General features: G+C 41.3%; 1 protein-coding gene across 3 annotated transcripts in view; it reads right to left on the bottom strand.

Moving 5' to 3' along the window:
- syt7b (synaptotagmin VIIb) overlaps window positions 1-19,621 on the bottom strand; it is an 80,318-nt gene extending 60,697 nt beyond the window's left edge. The window contains exon 1 of one of the 3 annotated variants that reach the window (XM_035627687.2): window positions 19,084-19,621. In XM_035627687.2, coding sequence (XP_035483580.1) covers window positions 19,084-19,117 — 34 coding nt within the window. In that variant the 5' untranslated portion in view covers window positions 19,118-19,621. The remainder of the gene's footprint in view (window positions 1-19,083) is intronic. The other 2 variants (XM_035627686.2, XM_035627688.2) reach the window with 2 other exon arrangements.
- Between the last annotated feature and the right edge of the window lie 1,477 nt (window positions 19,622-21,098).

Below are 21,098 nucleotides of genomic sequence, written 5' to 3'. Positions count from 1 at the left end.
GTTTTTTTTAATCCCAGCCATGTTTCTATGGGTACTCAGTTTATACATAAAAAGCTTCATTACATCCACTGAGACTTATCAGTGCTGTGCCATGAAAACAACTCTTTAAAGATCTTGGACTTTTCAGGGTTAGATATGCCTTATAGTGCTACTGCCAACCTAATGTATTTTTAGAAATCAGTAGGTGTTTCCAGTCCAGGATGGTGTACTGCAACTCTTAACTTCACAGACTACTGGACTGCACTGACTTCGTCTTTGCAAATCTAATATCCGTGAAGATGCCTTTTTCATGCCCTCAGTCCACCTATCTTGCCTTTTCTAGCCCACTTTGCTTCTTTTCCTCGCAGCCAGATTTCACTTCTCTTAGTTGAATGTTGGATTATTGTTACCTGAGACATACCCTCTGAATGTCTGAGCCTTATTGAGTTATTTAATCTTGTCTAATCCCTAATCCCTTCAACGGTTTACGCGGCATAACTGTAATTTAATGCTGTTTTCATTTCCTTTTTTTTGCTTGAAACTAGAAGGAAATTAACCGCGTAATATTTTCTTGATCCTGACTTAGAGGCTTGCCCATAAAAATTGGTGGTGATGCCGTGTTATGTTTAATCCATCAGTGCTATAATCATGTCAAAAAGCCCAGGAGTTTGTAGCATCCCAAAGCAGCTCAATGCTTAAATCTGGAGACTGTGCTGCTCCTCCATCATTTGAAGCCACCATTCAGTTTTTTTCTAACCCTAACCTTAACCCGATTCGATTTACTTTAAAGGCTTAATTTACTTTGATTGTTAGGGCATACATGGAATGGCTGGAATAGTGTACAGGAACATCTGCGCCGACTATGGGCTGGGTGTCCCAAGGTCAAAATAGAAGACCAACGGTGGTTGAGAATGACTGAGCTAAGATGCTGTTGGACTTCCAGATCCAGACTGATAAAATGGTGGTGACACCCCAACCGGACACCGTGGTGGTAGACGTACAACAGAAGAAGGCAGGGGGGATTGATGCAGCAGTCCCAAGCGACAGCAACATCAAGAATAAGGAACGCGAGTGGTTTGTGTTTTGATTTTTATATCCATTCCATTTCATGGTGTGATGAACTTTACATGGAAAGCTTTGTGAATACTGATATTAACCTAAAAATGAACAATCTAACACTGATGCTTTATCAATAAAGTATTTTCAGACCTACAATTTATTTTTTAACCTTGTGCACTGATGCACATATTCATTTCATCTCCCGATGCTTTAACAGGGACCCACTTAAATCAATGCTGAAGTTAGGGAGGAATCGGTCAGCAGGGTGGTTACCTCTAATTAATCTGGTCCACAGCGTATAATTTGTCTGACCAACCATCAGTAATATGTCTGCTCATGGTTTTTCAATGGAATGTCACAGGTATTTCTTCTCAGTTGCAACTATATTTGAATAAGTACATTTATGTCCTTTCCTGTTATTTTCTGATACAAACACCTTCCATACCCATTCATTTATGTGATTGATAAATCCTCCAATTAATTAATTAACTGAACAGTGACTCGGTCATAACTGTCACCTCAAAGCATGAGGGTCCAGGTCTTTGGTCCCTCCTGTGAGGACTTTTCATGTTTCATGTTTGTGTGGCATCCTGCGCTTCCAGACGGTCTGATTGATCATCCACCTGCCAGTCGCTCATACCATTTGCCTGAAAATCCCACCCACCTCTGTCTGCATAAAACCCTTGACAGCCACCGCTGTATCGTTATCTTTCATCTGTATGAGGGAATTGGAGGCAAATGAAAAAATAACTGTTCAAAGGCATTCATTAGTTTGTCACTTAAACAATTCTCCAAAACAACTTCATCTCTGAATCATCTCTTTTTCCCCAAATCACACACAGTTAAGATAGTCTGTGTGATCTCTGTTTGATAACTAATGTTTAATCTAATATTATAATTTTTTCATTTCATTCACCGAGCCTCCACTGAAACTGTCAGGAGCCCCCCCCCCCGCCCCCCCGAGGACATCTGCTTCCCACTTTAAATGCATCTGCATTAGGAAAATTTAACCAATATGGTTTAACTCATTTATCTTTGACCTGTCTGAATGTGAGTGGGAATGAGTTTGTTACCGTGAGCCCTGTGGTTAATACTGGCAGCCTGTCCTACATGTTTAATGCCTTTTCTCTCCAGCATGAATTCTAATAACCAGTTATTAAAAAGGAACGATGAATGTATTTTACTAACTCCACACAATAAGAACAAGTGACAGACATTTTTTTTCTTCCATTGAGAGACATGAAGACATGCTGCCCAGCATTGCACAGCATACCAATTTCGTCCCTCACTACCATGCTCAAAGTTCACACAGTTTAAACTTATGACACGATAAGTTCCTGCAACATAACCAGAAAGTGATTTGTGATGGACGAAAGAGGTTTGACGCAAGTAAACCCGTTCTAACTGATCGTTTTCTCCAATGGAAGACGTTTGCTTAAGCCTTCTTTTGTTTCAAGTTGAAATAAACAGATTTACTGTCTTTTTTACGCTTATTACTTTGGTTTTCAAATGTCCTTGTAGCACTTGATGCACATTGGTATCAGTGGCCAGTTGTCATTTACACTGTGTATGTGTCTCCTCAAAATTGCCCATTGTCAGCTGTTGTGTAGCAACACTAACACTTTGAAATCACAACACAGACAAAACAATCTATAGTTAAACATGTTTGCAATAACACATGAACCTAAAGCCGTAATTGTCCTTTTTTTATCTGCTGTTTTCTTTCCCTGAGTGTCTGAAGTCTGGAATGACTCTCTAATTCACAACACTACAATAGGATACTACAAATGCCATTCCACTGTGGGGAATTCATGGTGCATAAAATTTTCAGAGCCAGAAACTCATAGTCGTAACAAATATAGTTGTAAATATTTTGGACACAGACAAGAAAGACTTGCCGTGCATTAAGAGTGTGCAGAGAGCAGCCTGAGTGACTGGGTGGTGATTGGCTCTTTGTCTGGTGTTGGCTGCAGGCTGGTTACCCAGAGGAGATAGATAGGACTATCCAGGGATCCAGACAGACCTGCTGATTCCTCATCTCCCAGCTCAGCCACACTGACCTCATTTGTTTCAGAATTGCAATTATAAAATGTTGTATGTGTCATAGTGATGACAGTTCTCTGCTGGGGGATAGTAGGGGTGGGTTTCCAGTTAAATTTTCTTTATTCCATCTCAATTCTTATTTGGGGTCGGTAAGAATTTGCACATCGTTTTCTTTAATGTCATGTAATCAACTTGCTGCATTGTACTCACTTTCTTTTTAAGTTGTCTACTCTGAAGATTCTTCTGTGCTAAGCGAATATAGAATATATAAGACAATATGAGATTTTTTAAAGAATATTATGGAATAGAACATTATGTGACGTATGCGAAAATCACCAGCCCAAAAACTGTGAAAAAAGACCACCCTGTCGTTTTTTGTGAGCTGGCTAAACCCTACAACCTGGCTTTAGACAACTGGTTTAGATTTCTCTCCCATTCTGATGTCACAGTTGGACTTTTTGTGGTAGCCCCACCTGTAATCTGAGAATCTCCACTTCTCTGGTGAAGGGGCGTGACATTTCCTACACATTTTGAAATTGGTTGACCAATCACAACAGACTGGGTCAGTTGGCCAATCAGAGCAGACTAGGGTTTATCGGGAGGAGGGGCTGAAAGAAATCCATACGTTTTACACAGAGGGTGAAAAGAGGAGCTTCAGGAATGGGCAGCATGAGGACACTGATGCCTTTTCTGACCATTAGGGCATGTAAACCTTTTCAAGTCGTAACACAAATTAAAGGTATGAACCTGAATATGAGCATAATATTCCTCTTTTAGTTGTGGGAGAAAATGGGGAGAATTAAATGTTTAGGGGATACGCTGCCTTGTAGACACATTATGTAAAATGAAGCCTGGTAATGAGTAGGCACAAGGCAGAAAAGAGGTTCATCCTGACTGGGACGTCAGAATTTGGTTGTGTAAAATTGTGTCCCTGTAGCACCCTGTAAATAATTAGTCATTGTTAAAGGTAGACCATTTTAAAATTGGAATCAAGCTGAATTCCCCTGTCATGATTAATTTAATGCACCCTCTAATATGTCATATCTAATTCATAAGAGAAGTCAAGCTCTTCTCACTGAGCTCTCCTTTGCAACAGCCAGGGGGCATGACAGTGGTAAGCTAATGTGCCTCGCCATTAAGTGCACGAAGCTGCCGGATACAATTCTCTATGTTCTTTAAAACATGTGGGTGTCGCAGTGGAGGATCAGGCACAGGATTACCCCCACAAATTGCACTGGCATTGGACATGTTGGAACATAAATGTGTATTCATCATGGTTCTGACATTAGAATGGTGAAACAATGACCCCAGCAGTTGAAGAGACAGAAGATAATACTGACCTGCCATTGGCTCAGACTGAATTAACATTGCATACTAACTTTTGCAGCAACACAATGTTGTCACGGTTTTGGTGAAGAAGATGCACCACTCATCATTTTGATGACTGAAAAAAGTAACCAACAGCTTTGCAAGTGATTTCCGACGTAAATGACATAGGCGACTGACTGTCGCACATCAATTTTAGATGGGCAGCCAGGAGGGGGCCCAGCAAATGTCAAAGTAAAGTACGAACTATTGTTGAAATCATGCGTTTAAACTATTAAGCTCACTCTGTTCCGGTGTAGAGAAAAGTAAGGAAATTGTTTTAGATGATGTGTGGTTATTGGAGTAAAATTATGTTAATGTTGTCTTGGGCTGCTGTGCCATTATAGTGGTAAGGAGTAGTAGTTCTTAGTCTATGAGTTGTTTTTACTGTTAATTCCATATATTGTTATAGTCTTAATTTGCCTGTGTCACCAAATTAGGCATCTTCAGGCTTGCTCCACATAACAGTTAATTGTACTCGTACAGTGACAATAAAGATCTCTATCTATCTCTCTATCCATCCGACAGCTGCACCAGTGCAAACATGTGTTCACCTGCCTCCAACCAGCCATCATTGTTTGCCAGCTGCTACTCTGCTGTTTTTCAACACTACACGTTCTGTATTATTATTTTAAGCATTCATGGAAGGAACCACAATTATATATTTTTCTAAATGGATCAGGCCAATAATATATAATCCTGTCTAAGAGTACTATTATCTGATTTCTATGTAGACATTATAAATGTCCTCAAACTAAGTAACACGTCCTCATCATGCAGTGCTGTTTTCGGTGTGAATGCCTCATAAGGTGTATTACAGGCATATGCATCATTACTCTGTATTAGTGACACTGTGATCTGATCCTTCTTCAGGATAAATGTTGTTATACATTTGATATCGCTCACAAATATATTAAAGCTCCAACTTAAGATTAAACTATTTGCTGTTAATGCAGGTTTCTCCAGCATGCAGCTTGTATTTACTGATTATGAATCCTTTCCATCACTTCCAAAATATCTTGGATACTAATTTTGTTTATGTCTGCATCGCTGTGCATATGTGTGCCTGTGGGTGTGTATAATTACTCAGACATGCAAGGTGACTCACCAAAGAGCCCAGAGAGATAGTGAGGGATGAAGAAAAAGCAAGTAAAGAGAAGAGACAGCGGGATGGAGACAGAGGGGTGTGGAAGATTTGAGGGAAAGGAAGATAAATATTGTACTGAGAGTATTTCCAAAATTAGTTTGAAATCTCTCAAAAATCTATTACTGTTGGCTGAAGAGAGGTTTTGCTGTAACCAAAAATGGCAAAATTATTACAATTTCTCTAGTTTATTAAGTTGCATGTGTAGATGCAGTGTGTATAGTATGTGGCTAAGCGACCGATACACTGACTGAAATTATAAGAACGCAAAATACTGAGCAATATGTAGCACAATTAAGCTAATGCTAGTTGATATAATGAAGAAACTCAAAGATTACATAGAGCGATTTGAACTGCAATGTACTGGGAATAAATTAACTAAGTAACAAGGACCATGTTTTGTCGGTGTGGCGTTTTTGACCACCGAGAAAATCAGTGGTGCATCAATAAAGAAAAAGAAAAAAAAAAGAGTTCATTGGTTCATTAATCATCATTGAAGTCCACACAACATAATGGACAAACAGGTGTATATTTCACCCCTATTTTCATTTTATAAATAACATGAAGCCTTTTTTGCAAGAGGCTTAGAGTAAATGCACAATCGCCTGAGTCTGTCTCTCTGTCGACAGTAGTTTGGGAGATAACCGGGGCAACATGAATGTTGAAACCAAAACAAAGAATAAACATCGACATGAAACTCAAGTGCATCAGAGCTTTGATCACATTTTGAGGTATAGAGGACATAAGAAAACAAAGTACTGATTACAGGAGCCTGTGCATCTTCTGAATTTAATCTACATTAACTTGGAATGTGCTGTTCTACCTGTTTTTGTTGTTGTTTCAGTCTATTCATCCACCAGCTCTGAAAAAAATGGAGTGCAACTAAAAGAAAAAAGACCACACTCACCAGCTCATTTGGCCTCTTTACCTTTTGTCTATCCCTCAGTCTATCCACTACAGTGTTACTATATCCAGTCCTACTCTCTTTCCACCATAATACCCAGCACACGGATCTCTGTCCCTCTGACACACACATCCACACACACAGTTTCCCTGCCACACTCATTCTTTCTCTTATGCTATTTTTTGCAATTTATCTCTCCCTCCGTGCTTCTGCTCTGTGCTCCTGCGAGCCGTGCAGCGTGCCCTTGTTTCATCATTCTTGGCCCCGGTGCCACAGCAATCTCGGACAACATCACAAGCATCAAACACCGCAAACACTGTGGCGGACATACTGTAGATAGTGAGAGAGGAGACAACTGATGGATGGACAGATTGCAGAGTGAAGGATTTTTTTGCCGGTATAGTCTTAAGGAGAAAGGGGACGAATGGCAAATGATGTGTCCGAGTTATTGTTGAAAATCCATATGTTTGGCTGAGCATTTCGCCTCTTTTTCTGAGGACATGACAAACCTGACAGCACCATGGAAAATCAGGATTTGGTTTTGTGTCCCCTGCTTATCCAACTTAGGAAAAAAACCCACGTGGTCTCTTGATGGCTCCTCTAAATTATTCAAAGCATTTATTTATAAATAAACACCGACTGGCCCTGTAGCCAGCTGTCTAGTTCTCTCTCCACTGTAACTCCCTAACCTCCAGCAGCCGATAAATCCAACCAAGTGAACAACCAAACCTGTTTATGTCGTCTTCACTGTTTCTCTCCATAAGTCTCACTCTGTCTGTCCCTCCTGTTCCAATTCTACTTTTGCATATTTCTTTTGCCATGCTTGTGACATTTTTTGGTCCGTCTGTAATAGTCGGCCCACCACTTTGATCCAGATGGGCATAGTCTAACAATTATTTGATGAATTGCCCTTCAAATTTTGCACAGCCCTTCACGGTTGCCAGAAGGAGAACGCTACTGACTCTGTTGATCCCCTGACCTTCCCCCTGGCCCCACCATGAGATTGACATTTGTGGATTTGAGTCAAAATTCTCGACCACTATCAAACGGTGTGACATTCAATTTAGTTCAGACGTAGTTCAGGATGAATTATAACCTCAGGAGGTAGAGCGGGTTGTCACTAAGCAGAGGATCCCTGGGTCTTCCAGTCCCAATGCTGAAGTGTCCTTGGGCAAGACACTTAACCCTGAAAGTGCCCCTGACAGCTCAGCCGGCAGTTTATGAATGATGTGTGATAGAAAAAGCACTATGTATAGAGGCGCTGTATGAATGTGTGTGTGAATGGGACTTTGGGTGGTCGATACGACTAGAAAAGTGATATACATAGAAGTCCAGTCCATTTACTATTTACCATAACCATCAGGTCAAAGTTTCAGATAGTGTAGTACTTTAGTTTATGACCAAATACCTGCAAAACAAATGGCCTTCCGAACAGCCTCAACTGGTCTATCAATGGTTTTTCACATCAACAGATCTACTGCTCCTTTTCTCCTTTTCTAGTTGATTAACTGTTTCATTTTTATAATGACAATGGTAACAAATTACCATGGTAACGTTGGCAAATTGCTGGTTTTGCCCCCCAAAAAGTGCAAAACTGTGATATAAAACAGATTTTTTTATCTGGAATCAGATAAAAAAATTTTTTAGGCCATACCAGCAGCAATTTTCTAAGGGGTGGTAACTTCTGACTATTTGTCAGAAGTTATCCAGTCATCCAGACTGAAATGTCTCCCTGCTGAACTTAGTGTTCGGTGCTGTTAAGTAAATGTCAATGAAGCTCCGCTGTACCCAAATACTGTAAAGCCACTAGCATGACTGTCGACTGGAATTCAGGTTTCTCCTTTGGTGTTCAAATTAATTTCATCCATTATTTACAACCACATCCACTATAGATGCTCCAATTACATTACATAACATGTTCCCACACAAACCCCATCTTTCATGCAAGGTGATGGATGGATGTTTCTGCGTGCTGGCACAGATCAATCACTGGTTGCTGACATGGGTCTGCCTTTTGTAATTTACTACAAGTCAAATAATAACACTTCCCCTTGTATAAATACTCCAGTATACACAACAACGTGTCCTGAAGAAATTGACAGACAAGGTAGAAGCAAAGAATATGATCTCCTCAAGTACACTTCCCTGGCAAAAAGTAGTACTAATGCAGCTTGAAGGTCTCCGCTGGATGTGCCTTGGTCTTTTGTTTCCTTATATTCACACTCTACTGGTTTCAAACACAATCAATAAAGGGGTTGTGTTTAAAAAAAAAAATCACAACCAATTCAAGGGGCCGCTTTCGACCCAAAGTGGTTATTTTTTTAATCAAAATATATCATGTGTAAAGATGATGATTCAATACACAACCTTTACATGGCACATTCCTTCCCAAAGATGTCTGTATAAAAGAGAACAAGGATGTTGGATGGACCAAACTGATCAGACGGAAGAATGACATGAAAAGTGACCGGGGCATTATTCCTTTTTTTCTTATTGTATCTGGAAACTGACACAATGAATCCTTTAAAAATGACAAATAGCCTTGTTTCATTGCACTGAATCAAATATAACCAGATAAATGACATTTTGTTGAAGAGAAATCTACAGGTATACATGTTTTTTACTCATATGTACACGCAAATCTCTGGCACACAATTCCAACTCTGAAAAAATATTATTAGGTTAAAAAACAGTTATTTGGTCAAAAAATGCCAACGTTATTTAAATGTCGAACATTAGAATGTAGGCAGGTTGACTTGTGACTGCAGAAAAACAACCGACCACCTCATGAAAACACTTTTCTTCCTACTTTTGGTGTTGACATTGCTTTGGACTGGCTTGATAAGCAGCTGCCTAACTAAAAAATGTGCTGACCTGTCGTTGCGATCTGGGCTGCTGATGAGTTTTTCCGGAAGAGCAGTGGTTTGGGGCCACGCAGATGTATTATGCCGTATTATGGGCAATATGGAAGTGGGCCAGTATTATTAGAAAATCAGAAAAATCCTCTCACAGGCTGGAGTTGTGCCAAGGGGCTGATCTGGGCCCTTGAGTTTGACATTTATGCTCTAGATGAATGCAGATATATCCCCTTGTTTCTTCAATCCATCTTTTCTTACTCTCAAAATCACTTCTGCTTTGCCTACTTTCCTTTCTCCAAAATCCTCAATGGAGTGCAAGCATTGCTCTCCGACCTCCTTTCCCTACATCTTGATTCTCGGCCACTTGAGAACCACTATACTTTAAGCATTAAAAATGTTTGACGGATTTAGACGCAGAAAAAATATATTCAAGACAGGAAGAAAGGTGCACAACTGAAACTGGAGCAGGAGAACATCAGCTCGACATTGATAGAAAAATTCATGTGGATGTTGTCCCACATCATTGCTTACACAGAGACACACTTTTGCATGAGCAAACACCCTCATTTACAAATGAGGATGGGGCCCTCCATTAGGCTACAGGTTAGCCTAATGGAGGGCCCCATCGTCATCCTCAACAAACGCATGCAGCGACACTGTCATTTCTGAATCTCATTCCCGTGGGGAGAGGACATATAGAAAGCTGATCATGAGAGTATGGCAATTTTAAATCATCAGTGGCAGTGTGCAGGTGGTGGGCAATCAGTTCTAATGAAATGTATAGGTGGATTGTACTGGGAGGATGTACAGGTCAGGCTTTTAAAAGCACCGAATATTCCATATGTGCATGTTATGCTTATATACACTGATCTAAAGCTTTTCCGTTTTTTTTCTGTGTAACCTCAAACACAAATCCGCGGCATGAATATTGTATGGCCTGACTGACAATAAGAACTATCCTCCAAGAGTGAGCAGACTACTGATGAGTGAAAGGTTCAAGAGAATTAAGGTAATATTTGTAGACGGTTGTCACACAGGTATTGCACAAATAAAACATAAATCAAAGGCAACGAGTATATTGTAAATGACCAGGAAGGAAATGTACAAGAAAACTGAAGAGACGCATACATTTCAATTTCCTGTTTTCTACTCAGAATTGTCTGATATTAATTCACTGCCTCTGCAACAGCCTGTCCAGTCTTTTCTTCGGGAGCGAGGCTGAGTCACCTCCATGAGATAACGAAGAACAAGAAGAACGCTGCTGCACACCTTCAGCTGCTGCTCAACGGCCCTGAGACGCACAGTGACCAATTGCTGAGGGCCGCAGCAGACATCGTCCTCGAGGACTCTGTCCTCCAGCAATGTAGACCACTGCTTTCATCAGTGAGGTGAAACAAAAGTCAGGCTTGGCAGCCGTCAGTGCAGAGTGAAACTGGCAGCTGAAGGTTGAAGGGGGAAGTGGCTCAAATTCCCAGACACCACAGAATGTGAATTATCAGGTCAGACATTGTGCTTTCTGTCTGAAACAGCAGAGGGCAGGTTTTTTTCTTTCATTCAGCCACTTCAGCTGAGTGTTTGATGGTAGGATGGGCCAAAGAGGGCAAACAGTGGGAATAGGGCAAAATGTTAGCTTTACGGGAGACTAGACAATTGACTTATTGATCACCAGATGATCGAGTGATGAGTGATTTATCATGTAATAGATTCATAAAGCAAAATTACAATCTACAGCCAACATTGCAACATGTTAGCAAGAACATGTTGGCACAGCAGTGCTTTGGAATATTTGCATTTGCTAAAAATGCTCAGAAAGACGAACACGCTGATCGTAAGCAGACGCATTTACCGTGGTCACAACCATTGACTGTATACAAAGATCGACAACACTTTTCTACTCCTCCTGTTGTACAAAACTAGATATGGGTGCCAGCAATTTTGCACTTCTGACGTCATCTGGAGCCAGAGACTACGCAGTAGTGATCGCTAAGTGGATCACTATAAATAGAGTACCATTGGGGTTTGTACTGATGTTGTCAGGACGAGTCACTTGAGGTCATCACCTTTGATCATTTGTCACTATTTTCCTACGTTGTATGTCCTAAACAATCAGTCAATTAATAGAAAAGGAAGCAAAAGATTAATTGTTAAAAAAAACATCGATGCAGCCCTAAACCTTACAAATACACTGTTTGATATACAATATCATAGTACCCCACTGTATTTGCTATATTATTGAAATATTTATTGAGCCCTGCAGGTGAAAGCCAAATTAAACAGCAAACACTGGAGAGTAATTTAGATGATGATGTGATTCAGGCTGATTCTCAATTACCTCAGATTGCACAGCTAATCAAACATGTTCCTGTTACCCCTGTGACCTGTATTTCACCCCGAATTTAACTGAAACCAAATCTGGTGAGTAATTTAAGACAAATTTGGCGGAAAGGTAGGAGGGTTAATGTCGACATTTCATCAGAAAAGTATGTTCGCCTATCAAATATTGCACACTTCAACTGAAATGTCCACTTTTAAAGGCAAATGCCTACTGAGCCTCTTCAGAAAACAATGAGTAAAGGTTTCCAAGAAAAGAACAACAACATGGGAATTTGTTGGACAAGTGCCAGAGACAACAGTGTGGTCAGTGTCTGTCCATCAAGGTGGGTTATATCATGTATACAAAACAGGGTCCACAACCCATGAGTACGACAGACTACCGGCTGGTCCAAGAGTCCATGTGCGACCTGGACACTGGCTGATTCCTGCTCTAAACCTGGGTGACGCTGAGGTAATGATGTCTGATATGCATCAGACAAAGTAAAACCTAATTAACTCTGAACTAAACATTTGTGCTACATTTAATAGTCCCTGAGAGCTTCTTTGCATTGGCTTATTTGATTATACTGCCTCTTTACTACCTGTAATGAATAATTTACCAGGCGAACATAAATGTTGTTGCTGGGAACTGGAATCCCAAACGGTATCAAATGAAAGCAAAGGATATCAGGCAGGCATCAGTGGTTGTTGTCATTCTAATGCATTATCGTGACATTTCTAAAGATGCAATTATGAAAAATGGAGAGAGAATGGAGAGAGTTGGTGGAAGAAGTGGAAGATTGGTACAGTAACAGAGAGCGTTGAAAAGAAGAGGAAACAGAACAAAAGAGCTGAGAGGAAATGAAGGGCTGTGGGTGTGACAGTGACAGCAACGCAGTCTTTGAGATCATTGATGCCCCTGCATCATTGTGGCTTTTATAAGTCCAAAAGTGTTTGTGTGTCTCTGTGCATGTACATGCTGACAGGATTCTCTGTCAGTCCTGTATTGGCAGGAGGATCCTGTCTGTGTGTAGCTCTGTCTCACCATCTGTTCCTGGCTAGACTGCTGATATCTGTTCTTATAATATCCCGTTCTCCTCGCTCAGTCTAGGTGGGGTGCGCATATTTTTTTATCTGGATTATTGCTCCATCCGTCCGTCTGTCCATCCATCCATCCATCCCTAAATCCATTCATTACTCTGGTCAGCCAAACATCCAGTAAGCTACCAATCCCACACTTAAACAATTGTTTTTGTGGCCTGTTCAATAATACATGGACAGCCAAGTTGCACTCTTACTCTGTCCCATCCTGAGAGCCCGTCAGGGTCACATGAGACCACTGTAGTTTGAGACAGAAAAATATCCCCAAAAATATCTGTCGGTTCAATCCTTGGCAGGCACCAAAATAAAGTTATCATGACTTCAGCTTTTTGTTTTCAGCCCCATCGGTAGCTCAGCATAAAAAATCAGCAGGGCCTGTAAGAGTCATGCCCTCTTCCAAGAAGCCTTGCTGTTTAATCAGCTGTTAGAAAAGGATGATGTCTGCTGTAGCGAATGGAAACATTGGCAGTGTTTGCAAATCACGTTTTTGTAACTCCGACCTGTTAGGGCACCTGTTCTGAGATGGGGTAGAGGATCGGGAGGTGATAACTCACACCTCTGAATACATTAAGGTGTTCTTCACAGAAGGGACTGTCCTCATTTGTTTCATCAAGTGGCCCAAAACAACTTGTTTGCATTCAAGTGACAAAGCCCTCTTGCAGCCACACAGATCCCTTTACATGCTCCTTTTGAAGATCATGGCTGACGGGTGAAAAGGAATAGCTGGCAAATACAAAGAGTGGTCAACATTGTCCCTATAGGACAGGAGTGTGTAGGTGTATTCATGTTAAGATTCAACTCTCTCCTGTTTTTTTTTGCTTCACACCCTTGAGTTAAAGCTCAAGAAAATCACATACCGTTCAGACAGCAAGATATGATATTCAATTAAACAAATTCTTTTGAAATATACTTAGAATTATATTAACTTAGGCTCAGGAGCGGGGCAATGCCACAACCACACTTCTAATCATCTGTCAAGCCTACATATATCTGGTCTGCCCATCACACTCTGTTTGTCTCCGACTTCTAGACCCACCCTTTTCATTCCCATCATCCCTGAACCCTTCTACCTCATCGCTCCCGCTGCCCCTATCAGCGTTCCTCCACCCTTTCTTCCCTCCTTCCCTCATCCCTACCCACATCCATTGGTGGTCAGGTCATCATGCATCCTGCATAAATCAGGGGCTGCATCATGTAGGATGCAGCCCCTGATTTGGGACACAGCTTGAGTCTCCCCTCGCAAGTGTCCCCAGTGCATCCTCATTAGACACACCTCGACCTCAACGCCTTTCCTCACCATTCCTCCATTTTCCTTCAAAATCCAATACATCAATTTCCATTAAATTACCATTTAGATTTCCATGTGTGTTCTGGCGAGGTCCTTGCGAGCGAATGCATTGTTATTGTTGTCAACATTTGACCAAACAGAGGCGCTTGGAGACCAACTTGCTCTGAATCCATTAATGTAAATCAGTATCAAAGAAGGACATATTAGCTTCATGTTTCTGCCCTTCTTTCCTCTGTCTCTCTCCTCTTCATTGTTTCTGTGTACACTGTGTGGAGACAAGTATTGCATCAGTAATTTAACGGAATAAAAGGCATGGTGTGTGTCTCTTTCTCTCTTTTGCTTCTTCCTCAAGAGTACTCCCTACTCAGAGGCAGTGTACAGTATATACACTCAAAATCCACACTGCCTTTCTCTCCTTCTCTTTGTCTCTGTCTCCAATTATCTATTTCTGTATTTCTCCACCAACCTCCCCCTATATCTGCCAGTAACATTTTCAACCCACACTGCTGGGACAGTGGTGGGCTACTTTTCTTGATGCAACCTCATCCAGATTACAAAATCTACTCCGCCATCTCTGTTCTCCTTATGCTTTGCTACTTATCAATAATTGTGAGGCACAAAGTAAAACCCAGACAAGATGGCAACCGGGGTCAAGTGAGAGGAGAGACGGCAGCAAGTCGAATGCAGAGAACAATTAGGATTCTGTCTTTATCACGGCCATGCTGCTCTAACACAGTTATGTAAGAGCATGGGCCTGTGTTTAAACACACACCAAATCTAATATACACGCAAGCGCAATACACAAATAGACACATACGCACAATAAGCCTCAAAATGCATTTCCAAAAACAGGTTTGACATATGGATGTGAACAAATATGAATATGTTGTCAAAATAGCTGTTCTTTTTCCACACAACACATGCATGCACAACGTCTTCTTTCCACTCATGAAATATGACCAACAACGGAAAACAGTGGTCTTTCATGCTAAGGTTTGTAGTTCTGCTGATCCATCTATACCCATCCAATTATTACAGCCTCTTCACGCAGAATGTCTTTTGAATGTAAATGTCACATTCAGGCACTTACTGATGCTGTTGTTCCTTGTGTGTGTGTGTGTGTGTGTGTGAGAATCTGACCCAGTGAGCTAAGGCTAATTTTTTTGTCAATAACTTTTTCATTTCTTGTCGTGTGTATGTATGTCAGCCCTATGACCGACTGGTGACCCCACCAATTCCAGCTGGGATTGACTCCAGCCAATAACAACCCTCATATGATAAGCAGAGCGGATGGATTTCTTATCATCAACAAACTTTATATTTTTCTGGGCCTCCTCCAATTTTATACATAACATCCATTTAAAAAAAATTTTTTTAATCATGCTGTATTTAACACACTGTTTCCGCAATTTTTTTCCCACTCTTCACTTCCTCTCGCACCATTGACAGAGCAGAAAATAAAGAGTCTCCTCGATCTGTATGATTGTGATTTTGTTTACAAATAATGGAAAATGATTTCAATTCAAATCATACATCATGAGAGAAATCGATGTGACTGTCCTCTGAAACTCTGAAGACTTTATTCGTCCAACCCTGCTCACCAAACAAAAAAACACACCATCTCTGTCCTTCTCTGTGACACATTTGTGTCTTTTCATTTGCGCCCTAACGTCTGACTTTTCTATTCAGCCATCATTTCTGATGTGATCGTCTTCTATCATCCTCCTCTTTGGTTCTAAATACGGGTGCAGCTAAGTAGAACAGAGCAATATTTCCCTTTTCATGGCCTCACCTTCCTCCTGGAATCCAAGTGGCTTGCTTCCCGACACTGAGTTAAACAGGGAATAAAAATATCTTTGTTTCAGACACTATTAATTACCACGTTGTCTCTTCCTTCCCTCCTGCAGTTTGTCTCAAACTACTAATAAGATTCCATCCCATTACTTTTGAACCACATTACTAATTAAATGTTTCCCTAATGTGAATCCTACTAATATTAATTAATTATTTCTGACAGTTCAGGAGCCAGATTAATAATGATTCTCTATTGAACCTTGCATTGAGGTCTAATTGACACCTGACATTTACACCTAGCCTGTTCCGGAGAGATTACAACAAGGCTGCACAAAGAACTCAAGACACAAACTACAGAATACTACAACACGGTAAAATGTGTTTCTTCCTAAGCTCCACAACGCATGTCATTCCTCTCATTCGTCACAAATTTTCCTGGATTAATTGGCTGTACTCTTCAGGTAAGAAAAAATTGCTGTTGGTTTGTGGATTGCTGGCTATATATTCTATTCTTACAGCGCAGACTATGAAAGTCTGATCAGTATTTTCCGGAAATGCTCAATTCAGACACCACAGAACTTGCATTGCACTATGGCCTCAAAATATAAACTCATTCACTGACATTGACGAAATGAGGACCAGAATACTTCTGTGATTTTTATCACAGAGTAAATTTGAATTATAACTGAAATTTTTATTATACTTACACCATGACAAGTGGCCAATAGTCACAGTAACCTTTGTTTTATTGGTCACTACGTGGTGGCTACAGATATCATACCCTGATTAATATTACACAATATTTTAAATAATATTACAGTCAAATAGCTGTGAAATAAATCAAATTAACTAAAAACTGCCAATACCAAGTCACATGGAAAAAGGGAGGCAAGAAGGTGTTGTTCTCATATAAACTTCATATGTTTGTGATTTGGATATGAAGTAAACATCACCTGTAGAAAACTGTAATGGACATTTTTCTTTTGACTATTATACTATCAGGAGCGTCAAAATACTAAATAAAAAAATACTGTACACAAATACCACAGCCAGTGGATCTTAATGAGAAAACCTCAAGCATTAACTGAGACATACTTTCAAAGTGCATGACTAATAACATCCGAGGCATATTGATTACTTTAGATTCTCAATTTATCACTTCACTTCAGCTAAGTATAGACTGAATATTTGACCCGCCATCTAAAACGTACACGAAGAAACGGTCACATTTGTTTTTAACATAAATTACAGATGCATTGGTAAACAAAGTCTTAATTTTTTCCTAAAAGTTAATCTCAAAGAAGATTGTCTCATGTTTTTCTGCATTGTCTATGCAGAGTAATGCACAAAGACAGTTAAAGCTGGAGGCTAAGCTATAATTTTTAAGTAATCAATTGGAGGCATTTATCCAATTCAGTCTGACACAGAAGGCAGCCTATGAGCATAAAATAAACATTTGTTTGAACAGAGAATTGAAGTAGTAAATAGGCCAAGCCTAAAAAGATATTAAAGAAATTCAGCCATCTTTAAGGTGTCAGTACATTACACTGTTAGAACAGATGGATAGAGTTACAGGTTAAACAGTTTAGATACAACTCTTCGCTTTATGTTCTCATGACATCAGTTTTGTATATTTATATATATTTTTCCCAACTGGGGATGAATGTATTGAGGTAAACTGAACAGAATCAAAGTGACCCATGACTTGTAATGAATAAATGTTTCCTTGAATTTCTATTATAATTATCATAATGTGCTTCAGTGTGGCTTGGACATGCTGTAATATTTCCCCTTTTCACCCCACACACACACACACACACACACACACACACACACACACACACACACACACACACACACACACACACACACACACACACACACACACACACACACACACACACACACACACACACACACACACACACACACACACACACACACACACACACACACACGTCATGTAATCGCCCCCTGGTGAATCTGTATCTGGCAACGAGGTTGTAGGACATTTTAAACGGGGGACGGTGCAGTGTGTGCCACAGTGCAGGTCACCACTCACCACATGGGGAACTCCTCACCAAGCAGCGTGCTTTACAGATGGTAAAAACATGATATCAGCGGCCCGTGAAGCTCACCAGTTGCACTTAAATTTTTTTTTTTCAAATGTTGCATTCGCTTGACAATGTGAGAAGAGGAGAGTTTATGGAGAGATTTCTAATGCATACAGTGTGTGATAGAGTCCTTACTATTTCAACTCATTTTACATTTACATTTGCAATAGTTTGAACATGACATGCAATAGATTGATGACTCAAGTCTACAGGTCAAACAGTGCAGATGATGGTCCCTCTATACAAACTGCACGTCTGTCAGTGAAATTGTGCTTAACTTACTTCATATGGGTGTGGTGGACACAGGGCAAGTCGTGCTGGGGTTTATTTATTCACACTAAGTAACACACTGGATGCGTCATGTCGACAGACATTCAGGGGCAAATCTCCTTCAGCATCAGGTGTTAGTCAGTGACCTCGACCTCAGTTCACACAGTGCCAGTAAAAAAAAAAAAAAAAAAAAAGCCCTGCATGCATGGCGCTGGTATAGAGGCATCAAACGCTATTTACTCTATTAACACTTCTCCTGGTGTAGCGGGTCTGTGTCATTACACACCGTCTGCTCTCTCAATCCCCCCCCCCCCCCCCCCCCCCCCCCCCCCCCCTCCGACCACAACGGGGGACACATCTCTGGCGACTCAATTACAGGGAAACCGTGCAAACACCTCGTAGCCGCACAAACCAGACGGGCTGCTAAGCAATGTGACCGACGATGGCTGGATGGATGGATGGATGGATGACCTTGTGCGTTTACGCGCAGGTCACCTCGTGCGAAAACGACCGACGGATGCGAGCATCGCCGGTGAATCCAAATAAGAGTACAACAAGTGCCCAAGTGGCTGGCTGACAGACAGGCACTATCATTGCATACATATGCAACACCTTTCCGCTGCCATCCAGGGCTTTTCAGCGCGTTCTGGTGGAAGGCATGGGATTACACAACCAACAACCACAGCAGTTGCCATCAGCTTGGCGGAATGACCCCCAGCCTCGGCGCTTGACATCAACGTGACACACTCAAGGGCATCCGGCAGCCACCGCGAGAGCTTTGAACTGCACAGAGTGGCCGGCTAGAAAATGAGCCAATCTGCCGATGGCCGCTGCAATTCTTTCCCCCTCACCTTTGCTGTTGTCTTCTTCTCTGTTGAGATGCATGACTCTTCTTACAGTGCACTCATCTAGGCTGCGTCCTTCTCGTTGCAAAGGTTTGCTGTTTTGTTTTTTTGTCCCCCCCCCCAAAGAGTTCACAAGATGAACTCTTATTCCAGTTTCGGATTGGAGGTTCCGTTTGCCCGCTTATTGTCTTGTTCGGCTGGCACGCATGGACGCGCCTGCACTTGTGCGTCCTCCTCCCCTTGTTGTGCCGGAGCAGGTAGTCTAGGAGATGTTTGGAGTCTGCATGTATTTTTTTCCCCTCTCTCTCTCTCTCTCTCACTTTCTGCCTCTGTCTCTCTCAGTCCCTCTCTCTCTCTCTCCTTCTCGCTCTCAGCCCAGAGTCGCAGCCAGGGTTTTAGGAGGAGACGGCGGGCAGACGGGCGGGGTGACGTGAAGTAAGTCGGTAGGAGGTCGTCTGCTCGCCGCCGAGGCGAGGGATCCGTGCGCCCTCACTGCTGTTGACCATTTCACCAGAGCTCTTCTATACATCACATCGAGGCATTTTTGCAGCCACTTGCACTTCGCCACTACACATTGATGTTCTGCTCGTGGTGCACATTTGAACATAAACAATTCGGGATTGTTCATGTGCACAATTCCCATTTCTATACAGGCCATTATCGCTCGTATTTACAAAAAAACAAACAAAAAAACAAACAAAAAAACGCCATGACATTCAGCTTCTAGGCTTGTTGAAGCCACTCTATTTTATAATAGTGATAATTGTGACAGACAGACGATTCCAATGATCAATACACAGGAGCCTATTGTGGCTTGTAGTACAATCGAAGTCTGCCGCAGCTCCGTGGGAATAAAGCGCGCACGTGAACACAGAAGTGTGAAAGGAATTGCGAGGTAGTGTGACATTGATGTTTTTTGACACGATCAGTCCCGATCATCAATCATGCCAAGTGATTTCGCGGTGGGAATCAATAATCAATGGGATCATCCGTGTGAGGATCTCTTTTACGCGCAACCAGTCCAAGTTGCAGCCTGTATGTTCCGATCTTTCGCCTTTCATCAGTGTCAGTGTCCTGGGCTGTCTGCGTGCTCTCATCACGATCATCGTGCCATTACAGCCAATAGGCCATTACGGGGGATCATTTACTCACCATTCACGTTCGCCCGGAGCCACGCGTGGATCACGGCTCACCGGCGGTCTCTGGTGTTCACCATCGACCAGTGGCAGTCCTGCGAGAAGGAGCATTGTTCTCCTCCAATACCATGTTCTTTTGAAGAAGATAGACCAGTGTCAACTTTGGTACTTTTAAAAACGGGTGGCGGCTTATAATTTGTGATATAAAATTTGACTAATATAACTGAACTTACTACACACATTTAGTGTATCAATAGCAGTGAAAAGTAATGCACATTATGTAACGCTGTAGTGAGAAATAAGCATGCATAGCATAGTATAGTATGTGTAGGGCTATGGCAGGTTATATGAATGATAATTCAATATAAAACGGGTTGTAAATTTTGATTTCAATTGTCCGTACTGTATTGTGTGTGTGTGTATGTGTTTCAAAAGAAACTCCAGCTTTAGCTTTTAAGCTCATTATAGTCAGCTGATTGTACTGCATCAAAATCTCAATTTATTTATTGTGACTATTTTCAATGATTCTGCTGCACGTCTGGATCCATATTGTATTCACAGAATCAAGGGATTCATCTATTATCCACAATTTACATTATAAGTAACCTGCTAAATAAAATCTTCTTCTTCTTTTGATGACTTCAGTTTGCCAAGATAACAGAGGGAAAAAGATGCTTTGATCAATCATCAATGCACCCATTCGTCCTTTGACATAGGAACATTCTTTGCGTGTCTTTACATTCAATTTTCAGTTTTGGCACATCTCTATCGCTATGTCGAGTCTCAGTTTGACATTTGTTCCATGGTTCCACCGCCCAGATTTCTGTCTGACACCTCTCCCGCGACAGCCCTTCTGACATCTTGTGTGATTTTCATGCAGAGCAG

The sequence above is a fragment of the Scophthalmus maximus genome, chromosome 4, assembly GCF_022379125.1.
Source record: "Scophthalmus maximus strain ysfricsl-2021 chromosome 4, ASM2237912v1, whole genome shotgun sequence".
NCBI classification, from domain to species: domain Eukaryota; kingdom Metazoa; phylum Chordata; class Actinopteri; order Pleuronectiformes; family Scophthalmidae; genus Scophthalmus; species Scophthalmus maximus.
This window is presented reverse-complemented; position numbering and strand designations above follow the sequence as displayed.